Source organism: Mugil cephalus, chromosome 2 (assembly GCF_022458985.1).
Source record: "Mugil cephalus isolate CIBA_MC_2020 chromosome 2, CIBA_Mcephalus_1.1, whole genome shotgun sequence".
In the NCBI taxonomy this organism is placed as follows: Eukaryota; Metazoa; Chordata; class Actinopteri; order Mugiliformes; family Mugilidae; genus Mugil; species Mugil cephalus.
This window is the reverse complement of record NC_061771.1, coordinates 1-22134: the sequence shown is the minus strand read 5'-3', so window position 1 is coordinate 22134 and position 22134 is coordinate 1. Positions and strand designations below refer to the sequence as shown.

Here is a 22134-nt window from a genome sequence, read left to right as displayed (position 1 = left end):
GCAAACTCCACCAGATTCTTGTTCTACATGTCCCCAGCTACCACTGTGGTGATTTTCAACTTATTTCACTGCATCATTTTCAAATAAACTTGTGTTGAAATTGGCTCAATGAATGATGTATATGAGCAGATTAAAAAAATAATAAAAAAAAAAAAATCAAATTGTTTTCTGCAAACTCCACCAGATTCGTGTTCTATATGTCCCCAGCTACCACTGTAGTGATTTTCAACTTATTTCACTGCATCATTTTCAAATAATCTGATGTTGAATTCATACCCGATGAATGATGTATATGAGCAGATTAAAAAAATAATTTAAAAAAATAAAACAAATTGTTTTCTGCAAACTCAACCAGATTCTTGTTCTACATGTCCCCAGCTACCACTGTGGTGATTTTCAACTTATTTCACTGCATCATTTTCAAATAATCTGATGTTGAATTCATACCCGATGAATGATGTATATGAGCAGATTAAAAAATGGATAAAAAAAAAAAATCAAATTGTTTTCTGCAAACTCCACCAGATTCTTGTTCTACATGTCCCCAGCTACCACTGTGGTGATTTTCAACTTAATTCACTGCATCATTTTCAAATAATCTGATGTTGAATTCATACCCGATGAATGATGTATATGAGCAGATTAAAAAAATAATAAAAAAAAAATAAACAAATTGTTTTCTGCAAACTCAACCAGATTCTTGTTCTACATGTCCCCAGCTACCACTGTGGTGATTTTCAACTTATTTCACTGCATCATTTTCAAATAAACTTGTGTTGAAATAGGCTCAATGAATGATGTATATGGGCAGATTAAAAAAATAATAAAAAAAAAAAATCAAATTGTTTTCTGCAAACTCCACCAGATTCTTGTTCTACATGTCCCCAGCTACCACTGTGGTGATTTTCAACTTATTTCACTGCATCATTTTCAAATAATCTGATGTTGAATTCATACCCGATGAATGATGTATATGAGCAGATTAAAAAATGGATAAAAAAAAAAAATCAAATTGTTTTCTGCAAACTCCACCAGATTCTTGTTCTACATACCCCCAGCTACCACTGTGGTGATTTTCAACTTATTTCACTGCATCATTTTCTGATAATATGATGTTCAAATCATCTGTGACATCCCCTCATCTCTATCTATTACTCCCCTTCTTTCCTTTTGCAGAATGTAGTTTCATATTACTATTTTTGGTTTTTCTTGCTTGATGTCCTTGTATGTGTGTATGTATGTGTGTGTGTGTGACCATATTCCTTATAGGACATCCAGCCCTGCCTGCTCCAGCCCAAATCAACTGATAACCTCTATCTTGTTTGCACCTCTCATCAGTCCAATACTGCCAGACAGGAACAGAACCCAGGGTAGTGTTTAGCTCAGTGGGTAGAGCACTCACCCCATGTGTAAAGGCTACAGTCCTTGCTGCAGGTATTTATTTACTTATTTCCCTTTTTTAAATTTCACATCCCAATGTTGCACTTAATTTTCCAGCTTTTTAGAAACATTTTGGATTCATGTGACACAACAAATAAAATATTTCTTGGTAACAATATTATGTTGTAGGCTAAACAGCTACATAGATCACCTATACCCATAACCTTAGAGCCACACTATATCGAAAGTTCAGAGTAGGTATTAGGATGGAAAATATAGCAAAAGAATACAAAAAAATAGTAATAGAAAAGGTCCTAAATGTAATGTCCTTGTTACGTGATCTTCACTCGTACATATTTCCGTTAAATAAGTTTTAAATATGTTGAGAATTGCTACATCAGATTCATCAATATCCATTTTTTGGGGAAATCTGAGAAGATATTTTATTATTATGTATTAATTGTGAACAAAATCTTCCATGCAAGTGGCCACTATGACAGGGTTCTTATAAATTTTTATGCTGCAATTCCCCCAGAATGGACCATTTGCCCGTTTTTATTATCACATGGCACTGTTATTTTTTATGCAACATTTGACTACATAGACCACAAGGAGTACGTTACTGTTTATGGCAGAAATTTTGAGAAAACTTCACTAGACAATTAATATGAAATTGAACAAGAAAGACTAAGAGGCCATCTTAGAGAAACAGAGTGCGTCACATATTCACGAGTGTTGCTATTCTATTAGATCACGTGATTAACGCATCCCTTTAACTGCATTACGCAATCCTATAGGCGTACCTTAATTGACAATCCCCCCCCTCCCCCCCGAGCATATTATCGACATTTACTCGTTTCTTGACGCTGGAAATTTCTCTTGATCTAATCTGAAAAAATGGCAGAGCGAAAGGAAAAACATGGGTGAGTTTGTTTGTGCATACTAATATGATCTTTTTGTGCTTGCCTTTGGTTCTTGTTTAGGCGTTCTTTGTTTTGTTTTTAATAACAGCGGGGTTGTTCATTTTGTGTGTGAATGTGGACTGGACAAAGTTTGTTAACGTTAGTTATGATAATTTCCCATGAAATGGACTAAAAAATAAACTAACTATTGTTATTAACTGTTCTAAAGTACTTCGTCGAAAATTAACTTGATTGTACTTTTTTCTCAAACATTTTCCATCTAGAATTGTCTTCAAAACATTTGGAAAGGTAAGAAAAAGACTCCAAGCCATTTTCAAATTTTAATATGGACTAAAAGAGGCACAGAATGTTTGACAATAATATAACATTTTAAGCTTGCAAATTTCTTCTGTGTACTATTAAAACGTACCTGTTTACCACTGGTACAAAAATGTGCTTTTGCCTCAACAGTCCAAAAGAAAATATGTATCTCATGAGGATATTTCAAAGCACATCCGAAAACTTCAGGATACATCCTCTGAGCAGAAAACAGGGGAATGTCCAACAAGCAACCCTAACTTCTGGCCAGAACTTTGCACTGTTTTGGGTGTACCGAACACATCCACAAATAGATACCGACTGAAGAGGGCACACATCAGAAGTATTAAGGTCTGTCAGATCTATTCTATATATTTATGTATGTATGTATCTATGCATCTATTTATCTATCTATCTATCTAATATTAAACTGTGTGTCATGTTTCAAATATCAGGCTTCAGGTGGAGATAAACAGTCTGACACTGTTGTAGACAAAAATGATGTACCAGAACTTGTACCAAAGGAGGAAGAGGAACAGGAGATCTGCAATGTCCAAAATAATAAGGATATAACAGGAGAGGATGCACAGGAAAAAGACTTAACACAAGAATGTGAAGGTGCGCTTGACTTGAGAGTTTTTCACAATGAGGACATCAAAACAGAGGATAATGAAAAGGACGGAGCCTTAATACAAGAGGAGGAAGACTTAAAAGAGGAAGTTGCACAGGAGACGACAGATGCACAGCCAGAGGAAGATGTAAGGAATTACATTTAATACATATGGTACACATTTATTACAATGTGTACCACCAGTAGCTGGTTTTACAAAACCATCACAAATGGTTAATCTCAAGTCATTCCTCAATAAAATGTGGCAACTACCTTACAAACAAAATATAGTTTCCTAACTTACTAGTTTTTGTCTTGCAGGTCCAAAAAGAAGACAGTGACAGCTGGAGTGACAATGAAGATGATGACACTTATGACAAAGAAGAAGAATTCTTTATACAGAGTCTTCCAGCACCACCTTCATTTTTTTTTGTTCCTCGCAATGCTTGGACAAAACTACGGAAAACTCAAAAGAAGGACCACTTCAAGGGACTGCAGTGGACTAACATAATTTCAGCCGGTATACGCAAAATCCATCCACATTGCAGTTTTGCATTTTTAGGACACAGGGTCAAGGTTCGTGGATCAAAAAGGAATGCACCTCTTTTTAAATGCTCTGCACATTGCTTGTTCAGTGACTGCCCAGTGGAAGCTGATGTTATTGTGCACAGTGAGACCACACTTAAAGCACACGTGTACTTCAGAGGTGAAACAGCAGTGCATAGTAAAACAGAGCTGCAAAGGCGACCTGTTAGAGCAGACAAACAAAAAATAATATACCAGCAACTTCAAAACACCCTTCCAAGGGCACTTCATCTTGAAAGCTTGGAAAAGCTCGAAGAATCAGTGGTTGAGTCAGGCTGTAGAGATGAAGCACCATCATCAGGTGTTCTTAAATCCATTTCCTATAGACAAAGAATGAAGGAAAGGAAACATAAAAATGAAACTCTTAGTCTACTGAAGATGGTAGAAGAAAAAAAAGATGAACCGGATGAAGTGCTTCAGAAAGTAATACTTCATCCAAAGGGTGTGATGCTTTGGTCTAAGAGAAGCATCAGCATATTCCACCACCGATCTAAGGAGGACATAGTGTACCTAGATGCAACTGGAAGCATTCTCAAGAAATCAACACACAGCGAGGGTCCTTTTTATGTGTATGAGCTGGTGGTCAGAAACGCAAAAAAGGGTTCGTCTCCTTTTCCTGTCGCTACATATGTGACCTGTGACCACACAACGGCCTCTGTTCTTTATTTTCTTAGTTCCTTTCAGACAGATCATGCCAAACAATATGGACCAAAAAACATCAGTCCACTCATGGTTATATGTGATGGCTCCATGGTCCTCATGCAGGCCTTAACAATGGCTTTCTGCAAAACAAACCTGAATGCCTTGCTCCACAGTTATTATAACATACTGACAGGGAAAGGCACTGCTCAAGACTTCAACCATCCCATCCTTCACCGCTGTCTCAGTCACGTGATGAAAAATGCAAAAACTTTGTGCAAAAAGCAGTAAGTGAAACACTTTTTTTAGAATGCAAATATCTATACTACTAGTGTCAAAGTGCTTATTAAGACAATGCAATAATTTGTATTTCTCTCGTAGTGCGTCCAACAACTACAAGCTGGCCATGCATGTGTTTGGACTGTTGACATCCGCAAGTTCCATCGGTGAGTTAGATGAAATGCTCCTCAGCTGCACTGTCATCTTCTCCAGCCCATGCAGCTCAGAAAATGTTGAGAAACACTTTAACAACATTCAAACGATGCTGACAGCCATTGGGGACTCAACTGTTGATGACAGCAGCATTGTTCCTGAGGATCTTGAGGTACCCACTAAATCTCTAAATAATAATTTGAAATAATGTCTTTTGTTAATCGAGTCTTAACATTTTTTTTTTTTTTTTTCTATTATCTTCTTTAAGGACACCTTTGGTCCAACACCTTTTCAGCAACACTTCACAGATGTCATAAACAGCGCACCCCTAGACAAAGAAGGGGACCCTAATGCCTATTACTCTGAGACATTCATCTCGTCGTTGGCAGCTTACTTCTTGCCTCAGGCAGCTCTTTGGACAAGTATGATGTTGGGTCAGTTACACTTTTAAATGTTTTCAGTTTGAATGAGACGAATTAATAACTTAAAAATATTTATGGTTCAAAAACATCAATTTAACACTGATGTGGACTTACTGTGACCCAAAACTGTTTGTCAGCTGTCCCTAAAATTTTTGTCCCACTGCCAGTGCATGACCTAACACTGACTTTGCTCAAAGGGAACATATCTTGCAATCTATTTGTCTGATTGACATGAAATCAATTTAATAAATTCAAGGGTCATGGACTTTGCTAGTTTTCTATAGTGTAAACATCAAGCCAAACTCTCAGCTATTAGGAAATACAAAGACTGGATTGCTGTCGTGACTATGTTGTTATTCCTCCATCCTAACCATCACATCACCTTGCCTCTCTAACCAACATTTGGTAAAAATCGACATGTCAGTGTATATTGGGTGTATTGTTGAGACATTTGGTAAGCACATTCACAGTCCCCTGAGGATTAACCCAGTAAATTCTGATTGAGTACAATGTATGCAGAGATGTGTCCCTAAACTATGTACAAAAATGATCTAACTGTAATGTTTTACATCTTCAGGTGATGTCGGCAGGCATGGTGAAGGGCTCCCTTATCAGAACTTCTCAAAGAAATTTGCCAAGATATCGGAGAAAAAAAGCCAGGTGAGGTATAAATTGGATGAATATTAAAAATGTCATGGAGAATTTAAACCTATTGCTTCACTCATAATAGCTAATAAAGTATAGTCAAGCAAATACACAATAATTGTTCTTTTGTTGTTATCAGAATTTCACACAAGACAACAAGACACAGGGAAAAGAGTCAGTGGGACTTGAAAAAAATCCGCTTTAAAGGAAGACGACTGACCAGACTAGACGACTTCATCAACACTTACAAAGACACTCACAGAGCCCTTTTAAGGGAATTTCATGACTCCCAACGGATCACGAAAAGAAAGGTGAGATATCTTACATTTTTATATTTTATATATATGTACCTTTAAAAAAGAGTTTATACTTGACAAGGATGTTAATTTATCACCATATTACTACAGAGACTAAAACATTGTCCATGCTTCAAGCACAATGTGTCACTGAGTGCAATTCAAGTTTGTTTTGTGTTTCACAATCTACAAAAAAATCTTGGGAAGTGTTTTTGGACATAGTGTATTGATAGCTGTGTCTGTGTCACACAGTAGTGTGAGGTCCGATTATACCAGCAGGCACCACTGTTAAGAAAGGCACAGGATAGTTACAAAGAGTTGTGAAGTTATTTTATTTGTAATGTCCTTTTTCAAAACAGTGACAACAGCTGTTGCTTTAGAATGCCAATAAAACAGTCCATCCTTTTAAATAAAAAGGGGAGGGAGGCTACTCGAGTCCAAGGCCTATGCCACGAATTTGAGCCTTCAGAATGTAATCAGCAGTCAGTGAAATGTGGAAAGCACATTCATATGTTATCATTCATATGATTTACCATATGATGCAATTTTCCAGTTTAGGTTACCTTGAGATCTTTTCCCTTGCACCAACCTTTAACCATCATAAACAAACTTTATTTCCCTTACTGCTTGCATACTCCTGACCTGGTCAAAGATAGCAGGGAACAGATCCAGGAGACATAGGCTTATTGTAATCAAGTACTTAATGCCTTAAGCAAAAGTAGCATCAACAGCTAAGTGGTAGATATGTTACAATCAAAATACCTTATAATAAAAATTGATTTAAGTGAGTGAGTGGCTCGTTCCTTTACATTTTGGAAGTTAGCATGAAGACATACTGGAGAATTTGAGAAACAGTTTAGAAACGTCACTTTCACCACAAAATGAGTGATATTACTTATATATCAATTCATACATTTATTCTTCAAGGAGCACCGTATTCTGAAGGAGAAGTGGAGGCAACGAAAGCAAAGTAGGAGAGGAGTTTATGTTACCTCCATCAAGCACCCATTCCAGTTCAAACTGAAAAAAACTATGGTAATATGAAGCACCTTTGGAAATGGTACTTAGCATAGAAAAAAGTTTGAAAACTAACTGCAAGTTTCTATTGCTTCTCCTGAAATGAACCAGGTGTCTGCAGCTCCGGTGACAACAACCCAAGCTCCAGATGCTAACCAATCAGCATCACTGCCACCTACGGACAATGGGGACCAAAAGCCAGTTACCAAGGAGACGCATGATTTGAAGGTACACTTTATTTAATTGCCTTTTGTAATGTTCATAGAACATTTCCATTGCAAAAATGTGATTTGCGGTTGAAGAACTAATGAAATGATTTGATTAGCCAAAAATGGTGGATACATCTATTAACACTGTTGACAACATTTTGTAGTTTTTAATGCTTTTCCTGAAATGTAACGGGTGACTGCTGCCTAAGTGACAGCAAGCAAATGTTCACTTGACAGCAAAACATCTTAAGCAATGCCCATCTATGGCCATAATTTGACAACCAAAACTACTCCGGTACGCCTTTCTATATAAACGTAATTAGGATTTAAATTGTAGTAAGTGAGTGGAATTACTTATTTTGATTTCCTTATTGGTATACTTAATAATACCAACTTAATAACAAAGACTTATTGAACTTGATGATGTCACAGTTCTGTATGCATAAATACATTTATATCCAAATAGTAATTGGATTTATGTAATCCACATGGCATGAACAGGTAACACCAACTGACCAAACATTTTTGTGAGACAAGACTGATGAAAAACATGTCTAAGAGGGAGAGGAGCTGGAGAGTTGTAGGCCAAAATTTTACAGTAAACTTTGTGTTTGTATGCTGTTTGTCTCACAGAAAAGGAAGAAAAAGCCAGGACAAAAGCAAAGGAGCCACGGACCACTTTGGACAAAACACTCACCAAAGGAAGTCATCCCAGCCATCAAATTACAAAAACCAGCATTCATTCATCAAGACCAAATGCTAAGCATCCTGGACCACAAAACGTGGCTCAGCAGTGACGAAGTGGATTCAGCCTGCTTTCATCTAGCGCAGAAGTTCCCTGATGTGGATGGGCTTCAGTCCTGCCTTTGCTACCAGGCTCTTCACCAGGGAGGTGTGGTTGGGACACCAGAAAAGTCATTTGTGCAAATATTAAATGTAAATGACAACCACTGGATCACAGCAAGCAATATTTTCTGTGGACCCAATGAGCTTTGCATTTATGACAGTCTGAACACGAACATCAACAAGAAGACAAAGCAAAAACTCTCCTGGTTAATTCGTCCACAAGCACCTCACTTCCTCATTAGAAGGCCTGCCGTGCAGAAGCAGCAGTCAGGTAGCAGTTGTGGACTTTTTGCATTGGCTTTTGCATCAGTGTTGTGTGAGGGAGTCAGGCCAGAGGAGTGCCACTTTCAAGAGAACAACATGCGACAAAGACTGTACAGAGCTTTGCTGAACAAAATGGTTCCAGGCTTTCTTTATAAAAACATAAAGGCAAAGCCTGAAAGGGCCTCAGTTCAGGTTGAGGTTCACTGCATCTGCAGGACCTCACACAACAGAGAGGTGATGGTGCAGTGCAGCAACTGCAGTACTTGGTACCACCCCAATTGTGTGTCTGTCCCACACCAAGCTTTGGACAGTACTGCAGAAGAGTGGAACTGTGAAAGATGCAGAGATCAAGAGTGAAAAGTTGTGGGGCTTGGCCCTGGTCCTGCTGCCCTTGGGGCAGGGTTGTTCACTCTGTGTTGTGTGTGCGTGTGTGGTGTGGATGTGTTCATGGGGCTTCTGTTCATGTGTTCCCTTTTGCTGTTGTTTGTTGCTTCAGTTTTGCTTTATGATGATGTTTTGATAAAAGTTGTTTCTGGAAGATTTCAGAAGTTATTCAATTAAAACATTGAATATGCACTGAATATGCATTTTACATCACTTTACTATCAAAACATTTCAACTAATAACGTCACTGGTGATTTCAACACAAGTTTATTTGAAAATGATGCAGTGAAATAAGTTGAAAATCACCACAGTGGTAGCTGGGGACATGTAGAACAAGAATCTGGTTGAGTTTGCAGAAAACAATTTGTTTATTTTTTTAAATTATTTTTTTAATCTGCTCATATACATCATTCATCGGGTATGAATTCAACATCAGATTATTTGAAAATGATGCAGTGAATTAAGTTGAAAATCACCACAGTGGTAGCTGGGGACATGTAGAACAAGAATCTGGTTGAGTTTGCAGAAAACAATTTGTTTATTTTTTTTTATTATTTTTTTAATCTGCCCATATACATCATTCATTGAGCCAATTTCAACATCAGATTATTTGAAAATGATGCAGTGAATTAAGTTGAAAATCACCACAGTGGTAGCTGGGGACATGTAGAACAAGAATCTGGTGGAGTTTGCAGAAAACAATTTGATTTTTTTTTTTTATCCATTTTTTAATCTGCCCATATACATCATTCATTGAGCCTATTTCAACACAAGTTTATTTGAAAATGATGCAGTGAAATAAGTTGAAAATCACCACAGTGGTAGCTGGGGACATGTAGAACAAGAATCTGGTGGAGTTTGCAGAAAACAATTTGTTTATTTTTTTTTATTATTTTTTTAATCTGTCCATATACATCATTCATCGGGTATGAATTCAACATCAGATTATTTGAAAATGATGCAGTGAAATAAATTGAAAATCACTACAGTGGTAGCTGGGGACATGTAGAACAAGAATCTGGTTGAGTTTGCAGAAAACAATTTGATTTTTTTTTTTATTATTTTTTTAATCTGCCCATATACATCATTCATTGAGCCAATTTCAACATCAGATTATTTGAAAATGATGCAGTGAATTAAGTTGAAAATCACCACAGTGGTAGCTGGGGACATGTAGAACAAGAATCTGGTGGAGTTTGCAGAAAACAATTTGATTTTTTTTTTTTATTTTTTAATCTGCTCATATACATCATTCATCGGGTATGAATTCAACATCAGATTATTTGAAAATGATGCAGTGAAATAAGTTGAAAATCACCACAGTGGTAGCTGGGGACATGTAGAACAAGAATCTGGTTGAGTTTGCAGAAAACAATTTGTTTATTTGTTTTTATTATTTTTTTAATCTGCTCATATACATCATTCATCGGGTATGAATTCAACATCAGATTATTTGAAAATGATGCAGTGAAATAAGTTGAAAATCACTACAGTGGTAGCTGGGGACATATAGAACACGAATCTGGTGGAGTTTGCAGAAAACAATTTGATTTTTTTTTTTTTTTTTTTTTTTAATCTGCTCATATACATCATTCATTGAGCCAATTTCAACACAAGTTTATTTGAAAATGATGCAGTGAATTAAGTTGAAAATCACCACAGTGGTAGCTGGGGACATGTAGAACAAGAATCTGGTGGAATTAGCAGAAAACAATTTGATTTTTTTTTTTTATCCATTTTTTAATCTGCTCATATACATCATTCATTGAGCCAATTTCAACACAAGTTTATTTGAAAATGATGCAGTGAAATAAGTTGAAAATCACCACAGTGGTAGCTGGGGACATGTAGAACACGAATCTGGTGGAGTTTGCAGAAAACTATTTGATTTTTTTTTTTATTATTTTTTTAATCTGCTCATATACATCATTCATTGGAAATGAATTCAACATCACATTATCAGAAAATGATGCAGTGAAATAAGTTGAAAATCACCACAGTGGTAGCTGTAGAGTATGCGGAAAACAATTTGATTCTTTTCTTAATTAATTTTTCAAATATGACTATGCAAAAATAAGTTGGATTCTGAATATGCTTCAATAATTTTGTTCTATCATTTAGTTAATCATTGAATAGAATGTAGTAAAATAACAACAAAGTAATGACTGATATGTGTATTTCAACAAATGAAAATAAGAAGAAAAATATAGACTTCCGAGTTTACGGTATGTACTTGAATGCACCATAAAGCCGCTCAAACGCTTTACCGTCCGATGCGATGTAGACGGGCACTCGATTTTCAAGTGTAGATAGCGCGACCGTGCCTCGCCGAAGCGCAGATGGCGTGACTGCAGTTTCCTACCTCGGGGGTCGTGACACCGCTTTTTCACCTAATAAAAAGATTCTCACATAATCCCCGACTTCCTACCTCGGGGGTCGTGACACCGCTGTTTCAGGTAATAAAAATACTTTCACATACCCCCCGACTTCCTACCTCGGGGGGCCGTGACCCCGCTGACTCATCTTAAAAAAGATTCTCACACAGACCCCGACTTCCTACCCCCAAGGAAAGTGAAATGCCACAACATCCAATCAACGTTGGTTACGCCCACCTTGAAAGTTGCTGACGCCCACTTCCTCAGTCACGCCCACCTTGAAAGTTGGTGACGCACACTTCCTCAGTCACGCCCACTTCCTCAGTCACGCCCACTTTGAAAATTGCTGACACACACTTGATCGGTCACGCCCACTTTGATCCAACAAATTCATTCGATTAAAAAGTGACAGATGGTGTTGTTTTTTATTTTTTCATAATGTTTACAATATTTGAATACAAAAAGTGCACAAAAAAACTAAAAAGTTCACCCCCGTTAAAAAAAACTAGACATAATTCACAAAGAAAGTAAAAGATTAGTTCTCCATAATATGTAATAACAATTTTAATAATATTTTAAAATACCTATTTCCTCATTTCAGTCAGTCAGTCATAAGCCAACTTGGCAGGAGGCTAGGCTGTGATGATGCAGTTCTATCAAAGCAACACAACACTAATGTTACACACTGTAAAATCTAATTAGTTGACCTTACTTAAAGTATGCAAAGTCAAGAAAGTTCACATAACTTAATAGCCATGCTTAGTGTTAACTTATTTTTTTAATTTTGTTTGGACTGCTTGATACAAATTTAACCCTACTTAGAATTACTAAATACCTACTACTTACTACTCACTCTTTTTTTTTAGTTTTTTTTTTAGTTCACTTAAATTAAACAAACCAATTTTCTTGAATGGGTCCTTGTTCTTCTCTCTCTTTCTCTCTCTCTCTCCCTCTCTTTCTATCCCATTTCATATCTATTTAGCTGTTATTACCTATGTAAGCCTTTGTAAGCCCAAATAACAGAAAAACTGCCTGAGGCAAGTTTTTAATACAATCCATGACGATACCTCCCTCCAGAATGACGGCAGTAGAGATGGGCTGGAGGTCTACTGAACTTGGACCCTCATGAGGATTATCTTCACTGACAGCACACCAACAGTGCATTCTAGGGCTTTGTCCCCCGCTGTATCCCACAAAGACACACACACATATTCTTAATGAATACTACTTCATTTGGTATGGTTAAATTAAAGCTATGATCCACAAGGTCCATATATTCTTGAAGAGTGACATTGACTTTTCAAACTGGACTCCTGCTCCTTAGATTTACAATGAATGAATGTGTACAATGTTTAGGTGGCAAATTTCATTTTTATTTACTGGCTGTTTAAATACCTCTCAGATTAGCTGTGGAGGAATTGCTATACAAAATACATCAATCACTGTACAAAATGTATATTGTATATTGTGGAGACAGAATTACATCTTCTATGTAAGCACAGATATAGTTCTATTTTACTGCAGATCAAACTTTTTATCATGTGCAAGTACTTACAGAGCATGCCTTGGAGAATTCACTGGAGTCGTCACCAAGTAAAATAGGAATGCCTTTCAGGAAAACAGAGCTAAGTACTGTCACGTCTGGTGTCTAATGATACACAGAGAGAAAAGAGTAACTTGCAAGGCACAAGTCAGACAGGAAATAGAATAGGCTGGGCTAGATGATCTCATTTAGAACTTGATTGATGAACTATCATACATATCAAGAGCAAAAATATAGCTGCATGCAGCAATGAGGGGGTCCAAGCACATCGGCCAATTGGCCGAAGGGTTGAAATAAGTTGAAAATCACCACAGTGGTAGCTGGGGACATGTAGAACAAGAATCTGGTGGAGTTTGCAGAAAACAATTTGATTTTTTTTTTTAATTATTTTTTTAATCTGCTCATATACATCATTCATCGGGTATGAATTCAACATCAGATTATTTGAAAATGATGCAGTGAAATAAGTTGAAAATCACCACAGTGGTAGCTGGGGACATGTAGAACAAGAATCTGGTTGAGTTTGCAGAAAACAATTTGTTTATTTTTTTTTATTATTTTTTTAATCTGCTCATATACATCATTCATTGAGCCAATTTCAACACAAGTTTATTTGAAAATGATGCAGTGAAATAAGTTGAAAATCACCACAGTGGTAGCTGGGGACATGTAGAACAAGAATCTGGTGGAGTTTGCAGAAAACAATTTGATTTTTTTTTTAATTTTTTTTTTTAATCTGCTCATATACATCATTCATCGGGTATGAATTCAACATCAGATTATTTGAAAATGATGCAGTGAAATAAGTTGAAAATCACCACAGTGGTAGCTGGGGACATGTAGAACAAGAATCTGGTGGAGTTTGCAGAAAACAATTTGTTTATTTGTTTTTATTATTTTTTTAATCTGCTCATATACATCATTCATTGAGCCAATTTCAACATCAGATTATTTGAAAATGATGCAGTGAATTAAGTTGAAAATCACCACAGTGGTAGCTGGGGACATGTAGAACAAGAATCTGGTGGAGTTTGCAGAAAACAATTTGATTTTTTTTTTTTATCCATTTTTTAATCTGCTCATATACATCATTCATTGAGCCAATTTCAACACAAGTTTATTTGAAAATGATGCAGTGAAATAAGTTGAAAATCACCACAGTGGTAGCTGGGGACATGTAGAACACGAATCTGGTGGAGTTTGCAGAAAACAACTTTATTTTTTTTATCCATTTTTTAATCTGCTCATATACATCATTCATCGGGTATGAATTCAACATCAGATTATTTGAAAATGATGCAGTGAATTAAGTTGAAAATCACCACAGTGGTAGCTGGGGACATGTAGAACAAGAATCTGTTTGAGTTTGCAGAAAACAATTTGTTTATTTTTTTAAATTATTTTTTTAATCTGCTCATATACATCATTCATTGGAAATGAATTCAACATCACATTATCAGAAAATGATGCAGTGAAATAAGTTGAAAATCACCACAGTGGTAGCTGTAGAGTATGCGGAAAACAATTTGATTCTTTTCTTAATTAATTTTTCAAATATGACTATGCAAAAATGAGTTGGATTTTGAATATGCTTCAATAATTTTGTTCTATCATTTAGTTAATCATTGAATAGAATGTAGTAAAATAACAACAAAGTAATGACTGATATGTGTATTTCAACAAATGGAAATAAGAAGAAAAATATAGACTTCCGAGTTTACGGTATGTACTTGAATGCACCATAAAGCCGCTCAAACGCTTTACCGTCCGATGCGATGTAGACGGGCACTCGATTTTCAAGTGTAGATAGCGCGACCGTGCCTCGCCGAAGCGCAGATGGCGTGACTGCAGTTTCCTACCTCGGGGGTCGTGACACCGCTTTTTCACCTAATAAAAAGATTCTCACATAATCCCCGACTTCCTACCTCGGGGGTCGTGACACCGCTGTTTCAGGTAATAAAAATACTTTCACATACCCCCCGACTTCCTACCTCGGGGGGCCGTGACCCCGCTGACTCATCTTAAAAAAGATTCTCACACAGACCCCGACTTCCTACCCCCAAGGAAAGTGAAATGCCACAACATCCAATCAACGTTGGTTACGCCCACCTTGAAAGTTGCTGACGCCCACTTCCTCAGTCACGCCCACCTTGAAAGTTGGTGACGCACACTTCCTCAGTCACGCCCACTTCCTCAGTCACGCCCACTTTGAAAATTGCTGACACACACTTGATCGGTCACGCCCACTTTGATCCATCAAATTCATTCGATTAAAAAGTGACAGATGGTGTTGTTTTTTATTTTTTCATAATGTTTACAATATTTGAATACAAAAAGTGCACAAAAAAACTAAAAAGTTCACCCCCGTTAAAAAAAACTAGACATAATTCACAAAGAAAGTAAAAGATTAGTTCTCCATAATATGTAATAACAATTTTAATAATATTTTAAAATACCTATTTCCTCATTTCAGTCAGTCAGTCATAAGCCAACTTGGCAGGAGGCTAGGCTGTGATGATGCAGTTCTATCAAAGCAACACAACACTAATGTTACACACTGTAAAATCTAATTAGTTGACCTTACTTAAAGTATGCAAAGTCAAGAAAGTTCACATAACTTAATAGCCATGCTTAGTGTTAACTTATTTTTTTAATTTTGTTTGGACTGCTTGATACAAATTTAACCCTACTTAGAATTACTAAATACCTACTACTTACTACTCACTCTTTTTTTTTATTTTTTTTAGTTCACTTAAATTAAACAAACCAATTTTCTTGAATGGGTCCTTGTTCTTCTCTCTCTTTCTCTCTCTCTCTCCCTCTCTTTCTATCCCATTTCATATCTATTTAGCTGTTATTACCTATGTAAGCCTTTGTAAGCCCAAATAACAGAAAAACTGCCTGAGGCAAGTTTTTAATACAATCCATGACGATACCTCCCTCCAGAATGACGGCAGTAGAGATGGGCTGGAGGTCTACTGAACTTGGACCCTCATGAGGATTATCTTCACTGACAGCACACCAACAGTGCATTCTAGGGCTTTGTCCCCCGCTGTATCCCACAAAGACACACACACATATTCTTAATGAATACTACTTCATTTGGTATGGTTAAATTAAAGCTATGATCCACAAGGTCCATATATTCTTGAAGAGTGACATTGACTTTTCAAACTGGACTCCTGCTCCTTAGATTTACAATGAATGAATGTGTACAATGTTTAGGTGGCAAATTTCATTTTTATTTACTGGCTGTTTAAATACCTCTCAGATTAGCTGTGGAGGAATTGCTATACAAAATACATCAATCACTGTACAAAATGTATATTGTATATTGTGGAGACAGAATTACATCTTCTATGTAAGCACAGATATAGTTCTATTTTACTGCAGATCAAACTTTTTATCATGTGCAAGTACTTACAGAGCATGCCTTGGAGAATTCACTGGAGTCGTCACCAAGTAAAATAGGAATGCCTTTCAGGAAAACAGAGCTAAGTACTGTCACGTCTGGTGTCTAATGATACACAGAGAGAAAAGAGTAACTTGCAAGGCACAAGTCAGACAGGAAATAGAATAGGCTGGGCTAGATGATCTCATTTAGAACTTGATTGATGAACTATCATACATATCAAGAGCAAAAATATAGCTGCATGCAGCAATGAGGGGGTCCAAGCACATCGGCCAATTGGCCGAAGGGTTGAAATAAGTTGAAAATCACCACAGTGGTAGCTGGGGACATGTAGAACAAGAATCTGGTGGAGTTTGCAGAAAACAATTTGATTTTTTTTTTTTAATTATTTTTTTAATCTGCTCATATACATCATTCATCGGGTATGAATTCAACATCAGATTATTTGAAAATGATGCAGTGAAATAAGTTGAAAATCACCACAGTGGTAGCTGGGGACATGTAGAACAAGAATCTGGTTGAGTTTGCAGAAAACAATTTGTTTATTTTTTTTTATTATTTTTTTAATCTGCTCATATACATCATTCATTGAGCCAATTTCAACACAAGTTTATTTGAAAATGATGCAGTGAAATAAGTTGAAAATCACCACAGTGGTAGCTGGGGACATGTAGAACAAGAATCTGGTGGAGTTTGCAGAAAACAATTTGATTTTTTTTTTTTATTTTTTTTTTAATCTGCTCATATACATCATTCATCGGGTATGAATTCAACATCAGATTATTTGAAAATGATGCAGTGAAATAAGTTGAAAATCACCACAGTGGTAGCTGGGGACATGTAGAACAAGAATCTGGTGGAGTTTGCAGAAAACAATTTGTTTTATTTGTTTTTATTATTTTTTAATCTGCCCCATATACATCATTCATTGAGCCAATTTCAACACAGTTTATTTGAAAATGATGCAGTGAAATAAGTTGAAAATCACCACAGTGGTAGCTGGGGACATGTAGAACACGAATCTGGTGGAGTTATGCAGAAAACTATTTGATTTTTTTTTTTATTATTTTTTTAATCTGCTCATAATACATCATTCATTGGAAATGAATTCAACATCACATTATCAGAAAATGATGCAGTGAAATAAGTTGAAAATCACCACAGTGGTAGCTGTAGAGTATGCGGAAAACAATTTGATTCTTTTCTTAATTAATTTTTCAAATATGACTATGCAAAAATGAGTTGGATTCTGAATATGCTTCAATAATTTTGTTCTATCATTTAGTTAATCATTGAATAGAATGTAGTAAAATAACAACAAAGTAATGACTGATATGTGTATTTCAACAAATGAAAATAAGAAGAAAAATATAGACTTCCGAGTTTACGGTATGTACTTGAATGCACCATAAAGCCGCTCAAACGCTTTACCGTCCGATGCGATGTAGACGGGCACTCGATTTTCAAGTGTAGATAGCGCGACCGTGCCTCGCCGAAGCGCAGATGGCGTGACTGCAGTGGTAGGAAGTCGGGGATTATGTGCAAGTATTTTGATCAGGTAAAAACAGCGGTGTCAAGACCCCCGAGGTAGGAAGTCGGGGGGTATGTGAAAGTATTTTTTATTAGGTGAAACAGCGGTGTCGCGTATAATACCGCTGGTCAGTCGATGTCATACGCGCATTTCATCACGGCCTGCCGCTGAAGACATCACATCAGTCCTGCCTGAGAGTCTCCAAAGAAGCTAATTATCTTTTTTCTGGGGAGGGTAAGTAATCTCTGTACCTTTATTAGCAGGTGATCCTTTTACTACACCTAACATAGTTTTTCCGAACCTGTTTTTTCAGAATAAAGATATCTTTTCGTGAAAGCATCAAAAATGGATTCTTGTATGTAACATTTTAAGACTTACATGATTTATACATGTTTCATTGTTACGGTATAAGGATAACACAGGGCCTTTCTTCCAGACACTGAGAAAGCGGCCTTCTTTTGCCGTGCATATGATGAGACAGCCAGGGCATCTTATGTAAGCCAGTTATTTCATTCAAATGAAGCTATACATTTTACAGAAATTTCAAGAGAATTACTCTTGTATTTTTTTTTTTTTTTTGTAGGCACCCCTGAAGTAGTCCCATCCACCGCATCTGTATCAGTTCAGAATGGTTAGTTACTTTCCTTTAAAAAAAAAACTGCATGTGTGAATATATTTATATGTGTGTGTGTGTGTGTGTGTGTGTGTGTGTGTGAGTGTGTGTGTGTGTGTGTGTGTGTGTGTGTGTTTCACTAAAGTATTATAATAATAAATTGTTTTCTGGTTATAGTATATCCTTCTCAGACCGTAATCTGGCCAGGGAGCGGACTGTTTGAAGGTAGAAGCACTAAACACTCTCTTCCGCTTTCCTTTGACTGTGTATCCCAGAATGTATGTGATAGATTCTATTGACTTGTATTATACTTTACCAGGTGACGAAGCAATACTAGACAGCGTTTTGGATTACGGGAACGAGAGTGGACTTCTATCTCAATCTGAAAATTATCACAACAGACAGGCCCGAGACACCTCCGACTAACGGTAAGAAGAAGAAGAAAAGAAAAAAAAAAGTATAAATTTTAAATAAATAAGTAAAATTAATCTAAACCCGTCTCTCCATTTTGTAGAGTGCAGACCAGAACCCGCTCACAAGGTGGACAAGGCTACTTGTACCAGCGAAGACGGTGTCTACCCGCTACTCGTCATACCCGACACGCCAGAAAAGCAAGGCAGACAACCGGCTAACAGTAAGAATTATTATTATTATTTTTTTAAGAAACTAAATGATTATAAGTAAGCCATGTCACTCATTGTGATATTTTAACATGATTCTGATAGCTAAAGAAGCTGACACTGACGGAGGACCATCTGGATCCAAAATTAGCATACCAGAAGCGCCAGAGAAAGCAGTGACTGATCGTAAGAATAAAATACAAATTTTATACAAACTTAAAATAAATAATAGCTAATCAGCTAAATAAAATAAATACTTCTTTATCTATTCTGTAGACTCCAGGCCATACCCCAGACTGAAGCATTCCACTAGAAGAAGCGGCAGGAGGAATACGAGGAGATCAACTTCAGGACGTCGGGATCTATCGAGAGGGAAGGTTGTGAAAACTTTTTGGAAAATACTGACTTCTGTTTGTGAATTGACCTCAGCGTTGACTAGGTAGAGTCGTGTGTGTTGTAATGATGAATGATCAAGGGGAAAATTCGGTCTCGCAGTCGGCTCTGTTATCTTTACAGTCTTCGGTCTCGCAGTCAGCTCTGTATACTTTACAGTCTATGGTTGAAGTGTTAAGCGATATCCCTCACCCGCAAACTTTACCTCCACTGGTTGAAATACAACAACAATTAGAGATTTCAAACGAGCCTCAGGCTCGCCACGAACCTTCGGATTTACAGAATTTGGAAAGTATCGATGTAGCCCTTCAGCGTTTAAGAGAAGCTCCGTCCAGTCCTCCATCCCCCGAGCTTTTACCTCCGCCGCTTGAATTACAGCCTTTAGAGGTTTCAAACGAGCCTCAGGCTCGCCACGAACCTTCTGATTTTCAAAATTTGGAAAGTATCGATGTAGCCCTTCAACGTTTAAGAGAAGCTTTGTCCAGTCCTCCACTCCCGGAGCTCTTACCTCCTCCCTCCCAACCCGCGTCGTTTGTCCGTCTAATGTACCATTACCTCGCCGACGCAGGTTCCTCTGTTCGTCCAACCGAAGATTCCGTGCCTGGCCCGTCTAACCTTTTACCCGTAAACGATCCGTTACCCGGTCCGTCCTCGTACTTCCCACCTGCAACACCAGCCGCTCAGAGGGGTGCGGGTCAAAATCCTGAATCCCCCGGGAGGGTCTCCAGAGTACAGGTTTAATAACATTGAAATAAGACAGATGCTAAATTTCAACTTTCCCAATCCTGTGAGTAATTACGCAGAGTTTTATCTTAATGTGATGGAGACTCTCCAAGCAGCGGTTGAACGGGCTGTATCCTATGCCAGACAGGGGGATGTGCTGCAACTAGAATTAAGGGGGGAAAGATCAAACAGCGCCTCTGTCATAGTCACACACAACGGCAGTCTACTCTAAACCATGTTCAAGAGGTTCTCGACCGCCTTGTGCAATCCAACATGGCCATTATGCCGGAAGATGAGATGGAGTTACTTGTGCAGGTGGTACATAGTCCTAGAGGGGGTGTTAAAAGAAAACTGCAAACCATTTTTGACGATGAAATCTGCAGGAAAAAAGCCCATTGCCTGAACATTGTCATCAATCCTGCAACCAGCTCTGCTTTGCCATTAACCTCGCTCAGCTTTTAAACCGTGAATTAACCACGCGTCAGGCCACTGAGCACGCTAAAGTGCTTACAGAATCATGCGGGGTTAGCGGACGACACGCCTGTGACTTTTAATGATATTATCAAATTTGAACAGGCTTTAGATTGCAAATCGTCGTCTTCTTCAGAGCAGACGGTGAGCGGGCCCTGTCTAAATTACCAAACATCTGAAGGAATGCATCCTAAAATCCTCTATCTCTTCCTCCATCAGAACCATTACTATGGTATCACCAACCTGAAAACATTTCTAGGTGCACGGTACGTCTGCGGTTACTGCCACACAGGTTTTACTAACTTATGGCAGCATCAGTGCCCGGGCGTGGTTCTGTATGCTTCACCTCAGACTGCACAAAAACCGTGACTAAACTGATTAAATGCCCCGATTGATATATGACGTGTCGATCCGACACGTGTTATTTAAAACATAAAATACCTCGTCACCGCCCCACCGCCGGTACAGCCTCCAGCAACTGCGGTACAATTAAAAAGTGCAATACCTGCAAAGTGGTGTATTACTCAGCCATCAGCAGCACCCAGCACAAATGTCGAGCTGAGACATGTCCGGTCCGTTCCGTAAAGGACCCGGGCGAGGATCATCTGTGTTACATGACTCCTTTGAAGGTCGAGACTGATTATTCGAACCGCATAGTGTTTTATGATTTTGAAACATTTGTAGATGGAACAGGCAGACACATCCCATTTTACATCGGTACACAGTCTATGCTTGGAAAGAAGTGGGGTTCCTGGGGCATGAGTTGCACAGCTGGCTTCTTTAAACTATTCAGAAAACAGAAATACAGAGGCTGCATCTTCATAGCTCACAACGCTAAGGGTTTCGACAGTTACCTGCTTCTCAATCATATAATTCAGCAAGGTATGGCACCCCGTATAATCATGCAGGGCAGCAAGGTGTTGCAGATGGTGGATGAGGCGTTCCGTCAAACATACATCGACTCGCTTTCCTTCTTAACCATGCGCCTAGCAGATATGCCCGCAGCCATGGGCCTCGATGCTGTGAATGCTCCACGCGACCAGGAACTAAGCAAAGGTTTCTTCCCCCACTTTTTCAGTTCCAGAGGCCACTTAAATTATGTAGGCCCTTACCCTCCCCCAGACACTTTACGGCGTAGACAGGATGCCTTCGGACACGCTGAAAAAGTTCAATGCTTGGTACGCCACCAAAGCTGCTGTACATTTGATTTCAGAAAGAGGCAGTGCTTTACTGCAATCTCGATACTGAAATCCTGGCAGCATCATGCTTAAAGTTTCGCGAAGAATTCATTCGAGAGACACGCGTTGACCCCTTTACATGCATTACAATCGCTTCCGCCTGCATGAAAGTCTTTAAGACAAATTTCCTCCCTCCAAACACTCTGGCTCTACCGCCCGCCGATAACTACAACCGGCAATTCAAAAACTACTCCGACTCTGGCATCCAGGGTCTCGCAGAACGAAAACGTCGCTATTCGACACGCTCTGAACGGAGGAGAGAAAAA

General features: G+C 38.0%; 3 protein-coding genes and 3 long non-coding RNA genes across 6 annotated transcripts; 4 read left to right on the top strand and 2 right to left on the bottom strand.

The window, feature by feature from the left end:
* The first annotated feature begins 2277 nt into the window (after positions 1-2277).
* Positions 2278-4106, top strand: LOC125000996. Its single transcript, XM_047576876.1, has 5 exons — positions 2278-2303; positions 2567-2591; positions 3056-3358; positions 3532-3992; positions 4097-4106. The coding sequence occupies exons 1-5, from the start codon at positions 2278-2280 to the stop codon at positions 4104-4106; spliced, it is 825 nt and encodes a 274-aa protein (XP_047432832.1).
* Positions 4107-5380, top strand: LOC125004583. The gene is made up of 3 exons (XM_047579292.1): positions 4107-4721; positions 4816-5038; positions 5135-5380. The coding sequence occupies exons 1-3, from the start codon at positions 4129-4131 to the stop codon at positions 5315-5317; spliced, it is 999 nt and encodes a 332-aa protein (XP_047435248.1). The 5' UTR covers positions 4107-4128; the 3' UTR covers positions 5318-5380.
* Positions 5381-7365: 1985 nt separating this feature from the next.
* On the top strand, positions 7366-9084 carry LOC125004514. The gene is made up of 2 exons (XM_047579160.1): positions 7366-7474; positions 8089-9084. The coding sequence occupies exon 2, from the start codon at positions 8212-8214 to the stop codon at positions 8920-8922; it is 711 nt and encodes a 236-aa protein (XP_047435116.1). The 5' UTR covers positions 7366-7474; positions 8089-8211; the 3' UTR covers positions 8923-9084.
* Positions 9085-11757: 2673 nt separating this feature from the next.
* Positions 11758-14688, bottom strand: LOC125004523. The gene is made up of 3 exons (XR_007112348.1): positions 14632-14688; positions 12880-12972; positions 11758-12507 (listed from the first exon to the last, which is right to left on the bottom strand). It is a non-coding gene; the product is annotated as an uncharacterized LOC125004523 (long non-coding RNA).
* Positions 14689-15638: 950 nt separating this feature from the next.
* On the bottom strand, positions 15639-17767 carry LOC125004691. The gene is made up of 3 exons (XR_007112376.1): positions 17711-17767; positions 16292-16384; positions 15639-15919 (listed from the first exon to the last, which is right to left on the bottom strand). It is a non-coding gene; the product is annotated as an uncharacterized LOC125004691 (long non-coding RNA).
* Positions 17768-18286: 519 nt separating this feature from the next.
* On the top strand, positions 18287-19224 carry LOC125004685. Its single transcript, XR_007112375.1, has 6 exons — positions 18287-18305; positions 18394-18441; positions 18601-18648; positions 18743-18851; positions 18938-19057; positions 19149-19224. It is a non-coding gene; the product is annotated as an uncharacterized LOC125004685 (long non-coding RNA).
* The last annotated feature ends 2910 nt before the right edge of the window (positions 19225-22134 follow it).

Coding starts and splice junctions, on each gene's coding strand:
- LOC125000996 (XM_047576876.1), top strand. CDS start 2,278: ATGGCAGAGCGAAAGGAAAAACATGG. Junction 2,304..2,566: donor GAGCGAAAGGAAAAACATGG/GTGAGTTTGTTT, acceptor TTTTCCATCTAG/AATTGTCTTCAAAACATTTG. Junction 3,359..3,531: donor ATGCACAGCCAGAGGAAGAT/GTAAGGAATTAC, acceptor TTTGTCTTGCAG/GTCCAAAAAGAAGACAGTGA.
- LOC125004583 (XM_047579292.1), top strand. CDS start 4,129: ATGAAGGAAAGGAAACATAAAAATGAAACTCTTAGTCTACTGAAGATG. Junction 4,722..4,815: donor AAAACTTTGTGCAAAAAGCA/GTAAGTGAAACA, acceptor TTTCTCTCGTAG/TGCGTCCAACAACTACAAGC. Junction 5,039..5,134: donor TTGTTCCTGAGGATCTTGAG/GTACCCACTAAA, acceptor ATCTTCTTTAAG/GACACCTTTGGTCCAACACC.
- LOC125004514 (XM_047579160.1), top strand. CDS start 8,212: ATGCTAAGCATCCTGGACCACAAAACGTGGCTCAGCAGTGACGAAGTG.